Genomic DNA, 19,622 nt, shown 5'->3' on the forward strand with positions numbered 1-19,622 from the left:
ACTGTTGTAGTAGCAGGCAAACCAAAAAAACAAACAAAGAGTACAATAATACATAATTATAACAACATTCTCTGTCATTGCAACTAAGTAAAAACTCCTATGACTGTTTAAAAAGTTACATGAGCCCAAAAAATCCTGATTACTTTCCAAAAGATTACACAGATCATGTTTGAACTTGAATTCTTCTGAGTAGTTGTTTATCGAAAACTGAATTACATTAGATTATGATAGAAAACAACATGATTTATTGTGAATTTAAACATGGTGAGAGGTCGTCACACACCAGGCTATAATGCATCTGTAAGCTAAACGACCGAAGTGTCCATCAACACGTCTCGATGAGCAAGACTCTGAACCCGCACACTTGTTATTTTCACTGTGACATTAGGAACCTTAGTTCAAAAAAATGCACATTAAGCCATTAGCACAGATTTTTTTTTTTTGCCCTCAGGTGCACACTTGTTCTCGGTCAGTTAAAGTGAGCTGAGCTCGACACGTGAGTGCAGCACTGCTTACGATCACCAAAGCCTTCGGGGGCTGGGAGAGATAACACGTATGACTCAATCTTGTTGAGTAGAGAGATAAGCTTGTTGGGAGTCTTGTTATCTTCCAGTGTTGCCTGATCACTTGTGAGCGGTATGGGGCTGTCTTTGCCTTATAAAGCTACACTTCCTGGGATGGCACCCTGACAGTTGCCGGGTATTTATAGTGGAAAGCGCAGGGGTTAGCATTGGACTGTGCAGAGTATTATAAACTAGCATTGGGTGTCATTCTTCATTCTTCTTTTTTAGGCTGGATTAGCAAAATACAGGGGGAAAAAATCAGTTTGCATGAAGGAATATAGCAACACTTTGTTTTTAGCCATGCTAGCAGCATGGTTTTAGGGATGCTATGTTTGTCTTGATGGTCAGTTGGTTTTATCACTTCCTGATTGAAATGTTTTTAACAACTATGAGATGGATTTGCATGAAATTCTGCAGAGACATTCATGGTTTTCAGAGGATTAATCCTAATGATGTTCCCCTGACTTTTCTTCTAGCAAATATTTGTAGTTATGAGTGAATTGCCTTGATCACTATTGGATGGATTGCCATCAAAATATGGTACACAGCAATATAATCAAGTCAAACCTTCCACATCGCAAGACTAATCCGACTAATCTGATCAACCCCCCGCTATACATTGTGTTTATAATTACTAAATTTTAGCCTGTTAATATGCTAAACTAACATTTGGTACATGGCATTGTGAGCATGGTAGCAAGCTGACGTTAGCGTTTAGCTCGAGGCGTTGCTGTGCCAAAGTACAGCCTCACAAAGCTACTAGCGTGGCACAGTAATCATTATGTTGTGTGTTACTTTGGCATTAGAACATCAAATTAGATCATTTAAGTTTAAGTGTAGATGAAAACTGTCATATCAATACTTATAGTCGGGTTGACAACATTGTGTTTTTATGTTTTGGACTATGTTGTCAAAGGGAAATCAAATAAGCTTCATGTGTTCATGCTACTACTTGAACACCTTGTCAGCTGTAATCTTTGATGGCATGAGTGATTCCTATTACTACTGCAGTTTTTTTCCCCCCCCTGCCACACACTCCACACGTGCAGCTCCTCCCTTTCTTTTGAAAATGCTTTCACTGCAATCACCTGAAGAGTGCAAAGCTTACCGCTTACCAAAGGTTAAAATTACACATTACATTTATGATTCCTCAAGATAAGACGTGCTTCCTACATGCAAAAAAAAGAAGGGAGTGCTCGCTATTATCTTAATTGCTTTGCTGTATGTTTGTAAAAAAAAAAAGCTTGACTTTATATCCAGTTTCTGTTTTGGGAGACGTAGAGTAACAAGGATGTGCTCAAGGTAGGGGGTTGATTTGGGAGCTTTGGCCCAGTTTGCAGTGTCAAAATCAGACTGTAATTTGGATTGCATGCTTGCTGACCTGCAGCCCTTTGGGAGTCGAGGCATTTACAGCTGAGTAGATCCTGACAGCAGGGGACAGTAGCTTTGGCTGGTTAGAGGTGAAATACAAAGCAGAGCTGGAGCCAGTTCACTTTGAGTTCATTCAGTTCAAATGTCATTTCTAATTACAATTAACGGCGTCACCATGAAGTCATCATCATCATCATCAATAATATATTAAAGATTGGACACTGGAATCTTTTTTTTAACATCAGCTGAGAGTATTAATTTTAGAGCCACGTAGGTTGGCATAAATGCAGCATACATCATCTAGTGCACACCCTGAAGACAGAATGGAAATGTATTTCTGTGTTTGGGCAAAGATCCTTTTTAGTCGAGCAATTATTTTCCACCTGACCCCAGGGATGGCAGTGAATGCTGTGCCTGGACTTGTTTTTTTTTTAAATTGGATCACATGGGTGATTTGACATGTATTGTAAGGGACATGCTTCAATATAATTATATATTGATGAAGTGCCAGGCGGCTTGTTCTGACCGCAGCACTGAAAATTGGATTGCTGTAATTATGTTCATAAGGTGACTGATTATGGAAACTGAGCATATACACATATTTATACACACACCAGGGTTTGCTTCTTAAAATTTGAGGCAAAATGTTCAGCTTGTTGAATCACCTGTAAATGAGAAAGTGATTTGAAATTAATTCATTATATGGACCACAGCAGCAAACAGCTTTAAGTATCATTAGTGTGATACAACTTCCCTCCAATTTAAAGTTTCAAATCAAGCTAAATGAAGGGGGAAGTAGCAGTATTAATAGTTAATGTGCATGAAGGGAAACAAAGTTATGTTCTCCAATTATACAGATACTTTTAAAGATTGTAAAGACACTGGAGGAGTCACTTGGGTGCCGGACAAGATGGCTACACAAACTAGCAGAGTTCTGACCACCCATCCTAAAATTTTGTTAATTGGAACATATTTATTCCACCTTTTCCGGATAAAGCTCTCCCCCTGCAGTTAGAAAACTGTTTATTCAAATCACCAAAAGTGTCAACAACTTTGCAAGATGTTTAAGCCTTCAAAGGGCGCTGCAGCAAACCCGCATGGCTACAAGTCAGAGCCCACTGCCAGAAGAACTTTTTCCTCTTAATTGGGTTACCACATCCAGTAACGCTCCATGATAGGAAATGAACCATTTTCATGTCCTAAATTTCATGCACTCATGCACAAACATACATTTTCCAGAATAGCTGCATCTAAGAAGTAAGTTGCTCTACTCCATCTCCATGTTGAGTTATTACTATTAAATATTGCAAGTGCTGCACATATAAATAATATACTCCACGATGAAGAAATTACATATTCCTGCCAGATGTTTATCAATAAACAAAAATAAACAGGCAGGATTTAACCCCACAAAAGAAAAGGAACATTGTAAGGTCTGTGCTGTGCCAGCTCATAGACCTCAATCTGACCCAGGAATCACCGTCCTGCTCCTCTCAGCACCCTGTCATACCCGAAAACGTATTTCCGCCTGTTATTGCCATCACATCTCGTTTATTCCCCACACTGCTCCTTAATGAATTTCTCTGCTTCTGCTCTGTTGGTATAGAACTTGTTTTTTCTCGTTCCATGTAAAGTGTAGAATAGCTTGATAAGCGAGTGAGTACCTCATGTTGATTTCCTGATTTGTGCAGGAAAAACATTTCAAAGATGTCGCAGTGCTGAAATTTAGAAGATTTTGGGCGGGTCAAGTATTCTGCTCGTCACTTTATAGCAAACAAGATGGAGTAATGATTCTAATTAACACTAAGACTTAGTTTTGTACTGCTTTGGGAGCAATAATTTGTATAGATTCCCTTATTAACAGGGTTAAAGTGGGGCTCTTTAATATGTAAGCAGCTAATAAGGACGATCCTGATTTATCAATGAGCTGAACAATACTTTAGGCACCAAATGACACATTATGTTGGCAGGAGATTTTAATCAAGCGATGGACCCTTTTACAGATAAAAGTACATTTCATTACTGGTACTGAGTGATAGGGCTGCTTAACATATGCTCACAGTGCATTTAGATCTCATTAATATGTGGCGGTAGGGGAATCAAAGTGACAAAGAACGTACAGTACTGTCCTCACTGCCATCAATCCTACTGTAGAATATATTTCTTTATCCAATCCAAATCCATTATTGAACAGGTGATAGATTGTCAAATTGGTCTGATAGCATTTATCTGGTCACAAACCCACTGAAACTCAAGTTGACTTAAATGGTGACAAAGGGAGGAGGGGGAAGATTGTGCATGAACACTATGCTGTATGGAAGATATTAAGGCATATATGAGATGAAAATGAATAGTGCATACAAGGATATAGCATAGACAAGGATAAAAGAAAGTATGGGCCATATAAGAAAGTTGTGAGAAAGTGATATGCCATATCTAGATAGAGCAGATGAAATATAAAATTGTAAGTAAAGTAAATATCTGGACACTGTATTGGTAGTAAATTCAACCGCAGCAATGAATCACTAAATAACCTTTTAATTCAGTACTTCATGTTAACCTCAGGAGGTTCATAATGTTTCAATGTTTTACAAAGTGTTCAAACACCCCACAGGATGAAATATGGCAGAAGGGCCTTGCAATTGACACTGAAGATAATGAATGGTGAGATATTTAAAAAATGGGGGAGAAAAACATCAGAGAAGCTAGAAGGGAAATGTACTCAACACAGGAAAGTACACAGATATTACTGGACAACCAACTAGACTTCAATACTGGAAGTACAAATGCAAGCTGAGCACATATTTGCACATGATCCGGGAGTGCTCACTCATTCTGGTGTAAAATCTCAGCAATACTGGGAAATTTGGCCGGGTTCCACTCTTCCTCTCCACCCACGGTTTTTGTCTCCTTGGTGACAGGACAATGATACCAAATATAACAAATAACACATTCAATATTTCAAAAGTGTGTCTCATCACAGCTGTGTAAGACTTACACTGCAAAACTGGAAGAACCCGCTGTAAAAGGAATGGAATAATGAAATGATTAAGATTTCATCATATGAGGACATGTTACGGAAGAAGTTAATAGTGAAAGTAAAACAACAGAGACACAAGTTCAAGTTAAATACTTAATTAATGACAATACTTTTTTCTTTGGATTCACGGTTACTAAAGGTCAAGGTTAGACTTCATGCACAATCCGAGCAGATGAGCTACACAGGAAGTAAGTGTCTGTACACAGCAGAAAAAAAAGTGAAGACTTAAGCAGCCACATAAGCTAAGTAGAGTCCAGAGATCACATGTTGTCTGTCTTGTGTGGTATTAATCATTCTGCTGACCAAGGGGCTGTTCTGGAGGAGCTGTGAGGAGTCACAGATCTGTACTCACACTTATCTGAGAGTCACTATACATACAGAGACAGAGGACTCATAGACAGTAGAGACTCACTGCGTCACATATCATTGATATTTCTGTCAGGCTTAAGTTGAATTTAATGTAATCTAAACTCCTCGTATCCACTGCCATTATCAATCAATCACAGCTGGTGATAATGCAGTGTGACAAAAAAAAAAAACTTGCTGAGTAAGGGAACAATTGAATATATGATTATTACTCAAATCAGCATGTGATAACAACATTTTATTATAGTTTTTATTACTGTAGTAAAGAAATAGAAATGAAGTATGTTCTGATATGTGTGAGGACTTTTCCTATCTAGAAATCTACTGTGATTTTTCAATGAATTGAAGCGGTAAGCTCAGCCTTCTTTTCAAACGTCATTTTATATATATTAGGGTCAATGACGTATAAGGATGTGCAACAACTCAATTGTAGAATAATAAAAACAAGCATATCTAATGCAGTAGTTCAAACATTCAGAATGTTGTGTACCTGAAAGTTCATATTATGCATATGAAATTAAGTGATTTTAGTGGGTTTTTCAAGATTAATTGGCACTGGCCTTAAAAAAGGTCATGTGGTGCGACCATGATTCATCTTGAAATATCTTATATAAATAAAAGATCATCATTTACAAAAAAAAAAAAAAAAATGCAAATACTTTGTTTCCAAACACTTTATATTACTGAAAACTTGTAAAAAAAAAAAAAAGATGTGAAGCGTGTTAAGTAAATTCATTTATTTCAAGACGAATCATGGTCGCACCACATGACTTTTTTTAAGGCCAGTGCCAATTAATCTTGAAAAACCCACTAAAATCACTTTTAAATTTATAATATGAATTTCCAGGTACACAACATTATGAATGTTTGAACTACTGCATTAGATATGCTTGTTTTTATTATTCTACAATTGAGTTGTTGCAAATCCTTATACGTCATTGACCCATAAACACTGAATCAACTGACTTTTGGTTTTTTGCAAAGCTATGCAAGTCCTGCACTGAAAATTGTCACTTCAACAGCTGTCATCCACTATTAGCTCATTGTTTAAATTCTCCCGACTGACAAAACCAAAACAATGCCATTGATTAAGACTGAACGCAAGAGGTCACACAAGTCAAATGCTCATCAGTACAAAGTGGATTAAAGCTGAAGTAAACAAGTGACTGGTGAAGAAAAATGGAGTGAAAGCAAAGAGAGACACATTTTTTTGTTGTTACTAAGCCAAAAAAAAAGCCAGTGATAAGTACGCTGAAACTTAATAAGTGGATAAAAAGCACTCTCAGGAGATGCACATGCTGCTGTGTTGTTGCCAGATGTTTAAATAGGCAGAAGTTGGTACTTTGACATGTCAATTAGTACCATTAATAATGGCTGTATACTGTTTAGGTGTGCATTCCAGGTCCACAGTGTTGGTGTTTCTGGCTCAGTAATTGCTTAGTGACAGACCTACTATAAATGGGATGGAACCATATTTAATCTTATTAGTTACACCTGTGTTTTGTCTGCTTTAGCGATCAAAATATATGCTGTGAAATGTCACATTTGCCGAGAGAGTTTGTTTCCGGACAGCAATGTTATAACAGGAATATCGACCATTTTTCTCTTAACATGGCTATAATGGTAATGACTTATCTTCAAAGGAGGATGTTACGTTTAATACAGTCAAGTAGCTCAGCAAGGTCTTTCTCCTGTATACTTCCTTGAGTCTTATGCTTTTATTACCTTGTCTTTCATCTGTGAAATACTTTGTTTTTATTAGCTAGAATCAGGTTCAGTGGGTTTAGCTTTGTAAAGCACCTTAAAACATGCTTGTATGATCACCAAAGGATGCAGACACGTACTGTAAGCCACACTGGACTCAGTTGTCTTTAACGATGCAAGTACATAAGCATGGATATATCCTTTGGAGACGGGCCAGTGCGTAACCTCTCACATCCAATTAAAGATTGTTTACTGCTGTTTCAGGTGCACACTCACCACCCACTGGCCAGACAGGCCCTGATGAGCAACGTCTGAGACGCTCAGTCAGGTCATGGTAGTACTGCGCCAGACTCCACCTGCGCTCAGTGTACATAACTATTGTTTTGCTGAACAGAGAATCGACACCCTTGTTAGCAGTGACTACTACTACTGTTGTATATCTTGTAGTAGACCTCAGCGTGGTTGTATCAATTTGTTTTGGTGGTGTAAACCTGAATATCATTACAATAATGTCTGGCCTTTAAAAAACAAGAATTATGGGGAAATGAAAGAGCCTGAATTTGGAAAAAGGGAAGAATCAAAGTATGTACAATGTTCACAACAATCCACATACTATACTTAATGGTGCTTGAAACTGTAAGGCTGTTTTTTCATGCAGTGTCTCACATCATGCTCAGAATGACAGCTCAATAAGTTATTGCACCATCTGAGATCCCAGGTATTATTCTCCTCCCTGCATTGAGGGTTACAGGAATATTTTGTTACATCAATTGTTAAGCTTCTGTAGCTCTGATCCTCGCTCTCCTTACTGCTGTGTGTTGGTAACTTTGGTGTTGTAGGAATTTAAACTGTTGATTAATCACTTTGGATTATGTAATTTGGAATATTTTTCATGTGGAACTGCAGCACCAAAAAAAAATCTCCGAAGCTGTAATGTGCATTCCTGTGTGTTCATATTTGTGTACTGTACAGTAAGTATTGGCATGCAGTATACTACTTGAGCATGAAAGCAATTAAATGAAATAAAAGTCAAATGGGTGACCGACTTGGGTCAAGTTCCCTTTGGGAGGCGGGAGGCAAAAACCACAAATCCCTAGAGGGAACAACCCAGACACTAATTAAAAACTTGCTTTTATGTCTGTATTTGTGCACGCACGACCACATGTACGTACCTAGAGGAGGGCAGCAGATGTGTGTGTGTGTGTGTCAGTGTGTTCATGTGCTCACCATTTGGCTTGTGCTTTTATGTCTTGCGTTGTGTTTTCAATGGGCAGAGTATCATAAACCGCTCCAGACTTTGACCAATCTCAAAGACCAGTCTTTGAGACATCTGTTTGAAACTATTTTAGTATTTTCTGCAATATTCAGTTCCAGATCCAGTAATGGAAAAAAAGATCTAAGTTAAAAAGTACTCATTATGCAGCAGAATAGATTCTGTCAGTATTATAAGATTATACATTATATTACTAGATTATTGTTCATGATGCATTAACTTCTAAACTCCCCCCCCCCCCCCCCCCCCCCCCCCCCCAAATGTTTTGATGTGTCTGCTGGTGAAGAGTGAGCCTGTTTTTTCATGTTAGGCTGTTGGCTAGTTTAAACTACCACACAATGTACCACACGTTTTGCATGCAAGTTTTTTCATCTGTGAACTAATAACTGTTGCTATCAGATAAATGCAGTGAAGTAAAAACTGCTTTATTTCCTTTTGAAATGTAGTGAAGAAGAAAAAAAGGTGCACAGTTGAGAGCTGGTCAGATTGTGTGAGCTGTGTAATGTTGAAAAAGTGGAAAGTGAAATCAGTTGTCTTTTGCACAGTACACAGTAGACCACAACATTTTTTTAATGGCCAATTAATCGTTCTGAGTTACTTTTTAAGGGGGAAAAATGCTCAAATTCTTTAGTTCCAGGTATTTAAATGTGAATTTACTGGTTTCATTACCCCTTTGTGATAGTAAACTGAATGGTATGAGAACTAGACATTCACAATGAATCCTGCAATTTGGGAAATGTTGACATTGTCTAAAGACCAAAGGACTAATTGATTAAGTGATACAAATAATAATAATTAATAGATTAATCTGATGAAAATAGGCTTGAATTGGAATGGCTGTGTAATTTTTTTTGTCTTTAAGTTTGTCGAATTAATTTTGCCTCAAAAGTGTGGGAAAGAAAGCAAGACTCACTTTTATTTATTCAATTTTCTTAGGTTTTTTGTGTGTGTTTGGTAACAATCTACATGCATTCTTGATCTGGCTTTTATGAATTTGCGGTGTTTTTTCACTCTCATAAAGTAGCCTTAATAAGAACTACTTAAGAACAAATACCTCAAAGTTGTACTTGAGTTCATCTAATTACATTTCCTTGTGAATACAGATTACTGGCACTGCCTTTTCCCTGTAAAACAACAAACCTCGTGCTATTAATTGCTGTGTTCCATAGCGCGCGCGCGTGTGTATGTGTGTTGGGTGGATGGGGTGGATGGGGTGGGGGGTGCTGCTAAAATAATACCCCGGCTGTCTTGGTATCCCACAATTCTACTCTGAGCTGCATAGTGGAGTGTGATAGGCTGGCGGGGAGGGGAACTGCAGCAGAGTAGCACCGCTGTCAGGAAACAGGAGCCCACTACGAATGCAACTCGCTTACCCAGCTGAACGAAGGGACGGTCTACCTGGTAATAAAACCTTTCTTTTCTGCTGCTTTCCTCGCATTATCATACACAGAGGTTGTCTTTAAAGAGATGCACACTTCCCTCGGTTCGTACAGCTCTGTTTTACCTCTTTGCATGCCTCAGTCGGGTCGTTTTTTGACCACAACACCCGCGGCCGATGACAGATAATTAACATTTTTAAAAAAAAAATACACTTCCACTGTATCCACTGAGGCGGAAAAGTCGACAGGACGTGGCTAACCGTGTGGGAAGCTTTATCCCGGTGTGGGTTTTTTGCATTGTAACATTTCTGTGTCAATTTGTAGCGATGTGTTTCGTGGTTGTTTTTTGCTGAATGAGCTTCCTACGGCTGTGGTTATTTTTGTAGCTAAAAGTCAGAGCTTTGGACAGGTATTTGAAAGAATGAAACAGCTTAAAGGTATGCTAGCTTGTTCTAGTTTCGAGGCAGAAAGTGTGTTTTAAAAAATGGGTGAGAACAACACGATGGAGACGCTTTCACAACCCCAATTCCTCGCATTTGACATCAGTGAAGGACAGAGCTGAGTCACTTTGCACACACCGGGATTATTTTCGTAGGCAATTAATAGATGAAAACTGCCACATTGTCGGAGGTGAAGACGGTATACTTCGGGGTGTTTTTGATCTGCAGTGCGGTAGGCGTGGTTAAGGGGGGCAGGATGACACAGTCTGGATCCTCTTTTAGCATCTTCAACATCCTTGCAAAGCAGGGATTGCAATGGCCGGAGTCTGACTTGACAATTTAATTGAGATGCACAGTAAGCTTTGCATTAGGAGGCAGCAAACATTGTAGGCCTTTATTTGCATGTTGCATGGTTGTCATAGCCCATTCATTGAAAGTGCACCTCTTGATCACAGCTTTAATTTACTTCAATCTGTGTAAAGTGAGTTAGAGAGCAGCAGTTATCTTGTTGTCCCACTTTTGTTAAAGAAAGCTTATAATGACAATATTTATGTATACTAGCAGGATCAAGTAAGCAAAACATAAAGCCTGTTGGGAAATTGTAGCTCATGTCAGATTTGTTTTTTCTACATCCCCACATCAAGAATTTGTCAAAGTTGTGACACCCCTTTATCCTGAGACTTGTGATTTTGGAAAAGGAAACACCCCACCTATATGATTATGTCACTGTAAACTTTATGTGGAGCACCACAGAGACACAATTGGGTCATGTAAAGGGTTGAAGTAGTAACAGCCTCCTTTCATTGTTTTTGTCAGTTAAAGATAATTTTCATTTTATGCTCATATTTGATATAAACAAGATAGCTTCCTCTCAAACTGTGAGTGTTTTGATGGGGTAGTTTAGGCCCCGACAGCATGCAAAACTCATTTTCAGTTGCATACATTTATATATTTTTGCATTTTTGTGATGATTCAAAACTGGAGCTTCAAAGGCCAAGGGCTTGAATATTTTCACATGAGGAGACACTGTCTAAACCAATTTCAAAAGCACGGTGTAGACCTGGCCCAGCAACACAAAGGCCCCATTTTAACATAATGTTTTTCAGCAGACTTTTATTGGTAATTAAGTCACAGCTGATTTACTGATTAACTATAGCTAATCTCATAAAAAGTTTAATCTCTACTGGCCCCTGTTTAAAAAGTTATTAGCTCCTTATCAAGCTGCGAAGACTTAGTTGTAAGCTTTTACATTAAGAGAGGATTTTCTCTTCTTTTTTTTTAAAGGAGCAGCACAACTTGATTGAGAGCCGTTAACTCTTCACAAACATGTTTTTTTTCTTTTACAATAACCGCTGTCCTTGTCGGCGCCTTTGGGGATGTTCGTTCCAGGCTTTTAAGAAAAAACCAACCTTGGCCTTGAGCAGAGCTACACTGATATCGTCACACAGTGAGGTGTACAATTAAGACGATAAGTAAGTCGGTCTGTCCGTTGCAACCCCCGAAGGTCTAACTGCAAGAGAAGAGAGAGTAATGCTAAGAATGTAAACGCAGCAAGCTGACAGGATTTATGGCGTCCTCAGCGAAATGCTCTAAGCAGAGATTCACCTCCTCGTTACCCCCCCCCCCCCCAAAAAAAAAAAAATACTGCTGAGAAGGTGTGGATCGTTTCGTTCAGTGACCACTTTGAACGTTAAACTTGAATTTTTGGAAGTCCAGATGAAAATGGATGTGCTACAGCGACCAAAACGACCAAATCAAACGTGCAACAAATGTATTGTTTCACCTTTTTTGTGAGATTGTTTGGATGCAAGTGTCAGGAAAGATTTTCTCCATCTGGATGATATGAATCTATGCTGAATGTGTCTTCAGCCCATCACTCTAACAATGATGTGAAAAAGCAGCTCTGGGGGTGTTCTGCTGACTCACTGATGTTATTTGTTTGACATTTGTAACTCGGTAGGAACATTTACATCACACGAAAGGGGGTTGGTTGAATGTCTCTGTAAATAAAATACCAGTCTTGCATTGCCAGAGGTTTTTATCCACACTCAAGTTTGTGCCGCACCAGAGCAAGAGAGAATGTTCTGGCTCAACACACCGAAGAAGAAAACAGATCCGTGTTGTTTGGATTTCTTGAATAGTCGAGGGCCAGGACGACACAGCGCTAAAGCAGTGACCATGTAAAATGTTGTTGAGGAACATTTTCCCACATGTCCAGTACGTCCAGTTCAACCTTTGTCAACAATCCGCTTGTTTAGCTTGATTATCCTAAGTAGAGTCAGACTAACAGGTATTTCCTCATTTTGTGTCATTGGCTTTCAGGTAAAGACACAATGGCCTCTGTTATACTGTCATTTCCTCTGCTGCCCAGTCCAGCTAAATGTAAGCTCTGTCCTCTTCAGTGCTTCTTCTTTTAACTGTTCAAGGTGCTGGAGAGCATATTTGGCACAAGTTTTAAAGGTGTAAAAAATTGTGGGGCTGCAACTAACAATTATTTTCATGATAGATGAATCTGATGATTATTTTCTTGATTATTCAATTCATCGTTAGGCCTATAAATGGTATAAAACAAGCAAAAAAAAGCAGCAAATCCTTACATACAATTTTAAAGGGTCTCAAAAGCAGTACCAACCTCTGTTATCGGGGCAGCACTTCTTCTCACCACTGGTTGCTTCTAGTAGTGGCACTCAATGCATGCTGAGCTGAATCTAATGTTGCATCTATTATAAGTCACTGTTGTAAAGAGTATTCACTGAATGCTTCATATATAATCTAAATGTAAAACAGCAACAAATATCAGAAATTAGTGTTTCTGCCGAAGTTCACGGTTTCAACTTGCAGCTCAACTTTCATGACGAAACATGTCAATAATTTTCCCAGTGTTGTTGTTTGGAAGTCAGAGGAGTTAATAGCACTTTGGGGAGCAGTGGTATCTCATTGGAGTTGCCATACCAGCTACATGGTATCCTGTTACAGTGGTTGGGGTTTGTGTGTGACAGCTGTCAGCCCTGCAGCAATGTAGAGAGAGGCGCATCATATACGGTAGGCCTACTCAGGACGAGCCTTGACGTGTCAAATAAACGACTGCCATGTAACCTCCACAAGCCCCCGGGGAGGGGGGGGCTGTGGGTGTGGGGGCAGGGGTGGCAGGGATGGGCCCAGCTGTGGTGTACTCTGGCTAATAGCACTCAGCACAGATGGCAGTTTTTCATCCTCCTGTGTCAGTATATGGTGTGTGTGTGTATGTGTGTGTGTGTGTGTGTGTGTGACTCCATGTGCACAGGCAACTCTCCAACAGTGTGCATTACAATCACAAATGGACCTTAAAATGGAGGTTGCATGCACGGGACAGCACCAAGGCATTTAGTGTCAGCCATCAATTATGTTATGCAGCCACATACTGATAAGCCTATGCTGAGCTTTTAGCATGGACATGAGTATCCACTGCAGTGAGTGGTCTCACCACTCCATCTGAATGTAATTTGATTTGTGATTTAATTGGTTTACTCAGTAGCAGGACAGCAGGCCTGACTGGTTTGATTGGGGGTTACTTTGGGTTTATATTGGAAACAAAGAAATGAGGAAGTAGACCTAGTGACATAATTGATCTCCTGAGGATGGTTTATTGCACCAGAGGGAGACATGAGTAGATGGATTCTGCCTGCCCTACCTTTCGAAGTCAGATCATTAAGAATATTAGCTTTTATCAGGTGTGACTGAGGAGAATATATCTGCTCTCCATCACATGACACTTAAAGATAAAGAGATGCATTTAATGGCATCTTTGGTGCTTAGGCTCCATTTTTGCTGTTTTTGTTTTGTCAGCATCCTTTTATTTTTGTCAGTGTTGGTGGCTTCCATCGTTCATAACATGTTGCTGATGACAGAAACTTGTGTCTTCATTTACCTGGTTAAAAATGACCAAACACAGAAATGTAAACACTGTCATGACCTGAGAGTTTGAATCTCTGTTACTCAATATTAATCAGCAATAGAGCAGCAGAGCAGATATTCATTCATTCAAGTTGAATCTCTCACTCTTTATGATAAGCCTATACTGGTGCCATCAGCAGCAGCAGCTTCTGTATACAAGCAGAAATCCAAGGGCACTAAATGAGTTGTGAATGCAGCTTTCTGAATGCATAATGTATGTACCAGTCCATGGTGAGAGCCACACACAAGGCCACTGTGTGAGCTGTTGTCTGGCCCCGTGAAGAGCGCCTGTCACCAGTGACTGAACGTATTCTTCCTTCATTTCTATGGTGCTAAGATGTTCCTTTCCTCCCCTCCTACCATAGTTCCTGTTTCACAGGGCGCAAAGAGAAGCAAAGCAAAGGTTAGCTGTGCAGTCATCAACTGTCAGCTGATTGCTGAGGCGCTCTTCAACTCTGCCACACATGACAAAATAAAGAAGTGGAGAGGCTTTGACTGGATTCTGGTTGAATTCGCCTCAGTGGTTGGAGTTACTTATCTCTACTCAGAAAACATCTTAAGAGCTGAGGTTGGAATTTGGGTCTTGTGACTTTATCACTTCATTCAAATTGCTGCTAATCAGACATATAACTGAGATTTGATAATCTACTGTACAATAAATTGACTTTTTATAGCATCTGAAGTTACTGATATTTGAAAGAGTTTAATCAGCGTGTTAAGTGTTTAGTGACCTGTGACGCTTCACCCCGCACTCTTGTTTTATTTCATTTTTCTAAGTCCAGATTTACCGCTGCTGCTGTAAGTCAACCTAATTCTGATCCACTGAAACACTAACAAGTGCTTTTTTTGCTACTTGGCTAAGCTCGATTTGGCTTTGTATTGTAATCTTCTTTCAAGTAATTCCATAGGGATTCAAACCCACTGCTCATTACCAACGAGAAATTACCCTTTGGCGTTCCAAAAATCAATTTCCCATGTAAAAATGGTATTATTCTAAATGATAAAAGGCGGTAATATTATATTAAATGATATTGAATCAAGAGGTTCCTTTTGGTTCATGGAGTCAGGCTAATAATCACACCTTTGGGACTTTCTCTTGAGTGAGCAAAACATTCAGATTGGTTCAGCTTGAGGAAGATAGAAATAACGCGTCTGTCGCTGAGAGCAAGAAGAAGAACAAAACAAGACGGAGGCATGAGCAGGGCATGGTCTCCAGCTGTTAATAATCCAGCTATGTGCCTGCCAGTTCTGTTCACAGCAAGACACGTGGAGTTAGGCATGTGGGTCAAATTTAGTCCTCGCAAAAATCCTCTGTAAATCTAAGTTTTTCTGACGGAGACAGGTTTCGTATTACAAATCGGAAAATATCTTGACCCACAAAATGCTAATTCTAGCATGTGGCATTTCCATATAATCGATACCAGGCGGTTTTCTTTCATGTTTTCTTCTGCCTTGTCTTTTCGGGCACAGCGCCCCATTGTAGTTATTTTGGCGTTTTAGGCACCGTGTCAAAAGTTTTGGGGATCACCTCAGCTCACAGTGTGGGCTTTGTTGATGCAGAGGCTGCTGTCCCCGCGGCTCCGGCTGGAAGTCAGAGATCCTCCCACCCCAGAGTAAACACAGCCCTATAAATAGAGCTCAGGGAGAAGGAGGCCTGCAGCAGAATGACAGGCATCCAGACTACAAACCTTCAGACTCTCTTTAGCAGAGGCCCACTGTCCCACGCACACGCTCCCCTAACCCCACATCCCTAGTGTCAGAGCCTGTGGGTACGGTTAGCACGGGGCCCCCCAATCTGCAATCGGTCCTATCTGTCATCTTTTGTTTGGCAAAGCTGGCCATTAGATGTTTCCTCTAATTACCCAGTTGTAGGCTCTTGGGATCGCATCTGTCACTGGTATGCTGCTATTTACAGAGGGAGAAGGTCATGCTATGAAAGACATTTACTGGCGTGGTTCAGATATGGTAGACGGTTGTGTGTAAACAAAAAAACTGTCAACTATGAAATCTGTTATGTCCAATACTGAGGAAAATGCTACTGTTTTTATTCATAGATCAAGAATAGTTGTAGATAATGAAATGAAGTCATTGTTTGAGTTTTACTTTGAAATCAACTGAAACTAGAGAGGAGCTTATTAAACAGAGCTGAAAGTGACAGTAAATCAATTCATAACAAAGTCAGCTGACTCATCAAGTTTCCCCTCTTCACTCTCCTCTTTCATCGAACTGCAGCGTGATTAACCATGACAACCGAATCAGGCGCCGACTCGGAGGCCAAGCAGCAGCAGGAGAACAAGGAGACGGAGAAGGGGAAAGCTAAAGCAGCAGCTGAACCCGCCTCACCTCAGAACCAGCCGGAGCAACTTCCCGCCGCAGTCGGACACAGCACGCCGGCCAGGAAAGAACAGGTCAGCCTACTCATAACCACATGCTCTCCCTCTGTGTGAAATGGGCCTGCAAAAAGGACTACACAGCTAGTTGTCATGGAAATATTACTTCAAACATATCTTTACAACTCATTCATGTAAAATATTATTTAAAAATGTATCAAAATAGGTTTTTTTTTAGGTGTAAACACTTTACATATCTCTCTAGATAAGGTTTGAATATGAGACAAACATTACACATCATGTGTCATCTCCTGAATGAATTGTGTCTTTGTTTGAAAAATGGAAATGAACATGCAGAGAGAGAGAAAAAAATACAGACAACATGACCAGTGTCCTCAGTGACAGTTACAACCCTGCGTTAGATGTAATCTTGTCTTTATGGGTGCATACATGCTTTTTGTTTTTGCCATCAAGTAAAAACACAGATTTGAGAAACACCTTTACAGAGTGGGGATGTTTTCATTCCTCATTTTATGTCAGCTGACAACACTGATTAGCACGACTTCACATTGCAGTGGCTGTAATGAGCAAGCTGTGTAAGTCAAACCTCTTGGCTTTTAGTAGTTTGTGATTTTAAAGGTGCAGTGTGTAGAATTTATAGGCATCTAATAGTTTCTAATAATACGGACTTGGCATAAATGGAATATAATATTCATAAGTATATTTTAATTAGTGTACAATTAAAATATATCTACATAGGGAGCAGGTCCTCTTTCAGGGACGTTGCTATGTTGTTCCGCCATGTTTCTACAGTATCCCAGAATGGACAAACCAAACACTGACTCTAAAGAGGGTCTTTCTCATCTTTTTTTGCAAGTTTTGCAGCGAGTTTTGCACACTTGGAAGGTGAGGTATTATATTAGTGGTAATCTGCAACCTCACTGCTAGATTCTACACATTGGTCCTTTTAAGGGTTTAGGAAAATAAAATGCCTGATACGTTTGACTCTGTTTGCCCTTGATGAATATATAAAAAAAGCATTTTTTAATATCAGAATTAGATTTTTAAGATTCCCACCACTTTGAAACTTAAACATCTCTCATTAGTTGCAGACCTCATTTTATTAAAGAAAAACATCTACCATGTACGTGTAACATTGTGGACCAAACCACTATTTTCATGTAATGGAAAAAGCCTGCAGCCTGTCTCCTGTTTATGTATTAGACAGTCCAGGTAGCTTCAAAACGTTATCTGAACACTGAGCTGCTTGTGTGCAGATTTCAGCCTAAACAACTTTCTGGACTCACTAATCAATCCGCTGATTGAATTTCCAGTTCTTCCAAGCTGCAGGGAGACTGTCTCACTCTGATTCCTGCTTATTTACTAAATTGTTATTTGCAGGAAAAATTAATATGACTACCTATACATGCATACACATTTTGTCTTTTAATATATGTAGCTTTGGTAGTTACAAATATGTTACTGGCATAGTTCCAGGCTCTGTTTTAAAACAAATTACTTCCATTTGATGTTTATGCACAAGCTTGAAGTCACACTAAACCAGTTGTGACACAAAGAGTTACAGAAATAGGTCGTTAACTCACTGCAGCAGGTTTGAAACCCCCCTTTTCATGTGTGTGTTTTTCATCTGCTACAAGCTAATAAGATGTCCAAATGAACAAAGGTTGAAAGATGTTTGAATGATTTTCTGTGTACAAAAAGTTCCCAGAATGCATTAGTGTATGGGGATTAGCTCTGAGCTGTCATGTCTCATTATTTTAACATCTTTGGTATGTACTAGCTGACAGTCCTACCTGAGAATTTAAAATAACTGCAAAAGCGGATTTAGTTCAAACTTGTAGATTTCTGTCATTTTACAAGCAGATAATATTAAAATAGCCAAAAGGTCAAAATCGCCACAGCCAGACGTAGACATGCAGAAAAAGTGGAGTTGACTCTGAGATTTGTTTTGCCTTCTTATGATCCACCGTGTGTTTGAGCACGTAACTGCAATTTGAGCGTGCACAGGTTCACAAGCCCTCTGACCCAGCAGTGTGGCTTTAATCACAATGTGGGAAAACGGAGTATGGAAATAGGTTGTTTGATGAAGAGAGGAAACAGAGTGTGACTTTATACGTGGTAGGGATGGGAAATCGTCCCTATTTTCAGATCATCCGATCGTAGTCACTGGCGATCGCTGATAGGCGATCCGATCGGCTGAGGGGGCGGGCGCAGTTACGTCAGCTTAAAAAAAAAAAAAGAAAAAAAAAAAAGAAACTCGCCTGGCGCTAACATGGCCGAAAGCAATTTGGTGCCAAAAAAGAACGCGAAATCGGCTATTTGGGCACATTTTAAGTTTTACCCGGATGTCAACGGTGAGCCTAAAGACCTAACGCAACCTATTTGCACAATATGCAAAAAATGTGTGCCTGTGAAGGATAAGCAGACAACAAATTTATTTGGGCACATACGAGTTCATCACCCCTCCGAGGCCGCAAAACTGCCCCCAACCAGCGCTGCTACATCAAGTGCTGCAACCCGATTAAGCACAAATGCGTCTCGGCAGCCCTCAATATCGGCAGCTTTTGCAAAATCAATAAAATACAATCAAGGCAGCGAAAGATGGGCCCAGTGTACAACGGCTGTTGCAAGATATCTGGCGAAGGAGTCCGTCCCATTTCAGACGGTTGAGAGAGAAAGTTTCAAGAATATGCTAGCTACACTGGATGCGCAATATGAGCCGCCTGGCAGGAAATATTTCTCGGAGACCGCAATACCGAAACTATATAATCAGCTGAGAGGGGAAATTACCAGCGAATTAAAAGAGGCCAACTTCGTTGCTCTGACAACCGACATGTGGTCGAGCATAAACATGTCTCCCTATATGTCCATAACCGCTCACTATGTTTCCAAAGATTGGACATTAAAATCCAAATGTCTTGAGACAGCTTTTGCACCGGAGAGTCATACCGCAGCGGTGCTCGCTGAAGCACTCCAGGATGGGTTGCAAGCATGGGGAGTAGGAGAGGAGAAAGTGGCCTGCATCACAAGCGACAACGGAGCCAACATCGTTGCAGCTGTTCGTGATCTGAAGTGGCCATGGATCAGCTGTTTCGGGCATAATTTGAACTTGGCTGTCAACAATGCCTTAAATAAAGAGAAAGCCAAAACGGAGCGGGCTTTTGGCGTGTGTCGCCAAATAAACGGAGCCTTTTCGCACAGC

The 19,622-nt window shown here is 39.9% G+C and overlaps 1 protein-coding gene across 1 annotated transcript in view; it reads left to right on the forward strand.

The window, feature by feature from the left end:
* epb41l3b (erythrocyte membrane protein band 4.1-like 3b) overlaps window positions 1-19,622 on the forward strand; it is a 54,194-nt gene that overhangs the window by 2,594 nt on the left and 31,978 nt on the right. The window contains exon 2 of the mRNA XM_062429763.1: window positions 16,302-16,477. Coding sequence (XP_062285747.1) covers window positions 16,313-16,477 — 165 coding nt within the window. The 5' untranslated portion in view covers window positions 16,302-16,312. The remainder of the gene's footprint in view (window positions 1-16,301; window positions 16,478-19,622) is intronic.

The sequence above is a fragment of the Scomber scombrus genome, chromosome 11 (assembly GCF_963691925.1).
Source record: "Scomber scombrus chromosome 11, fScoSco1.1, whole genome shotgun sequence".
Taxonomy (NCBI): Eukaryota; Metazoa; Chordata; class Actinopteri; order Scombriformes; family Scombridae; genus Scomber; species Scomber scombrus.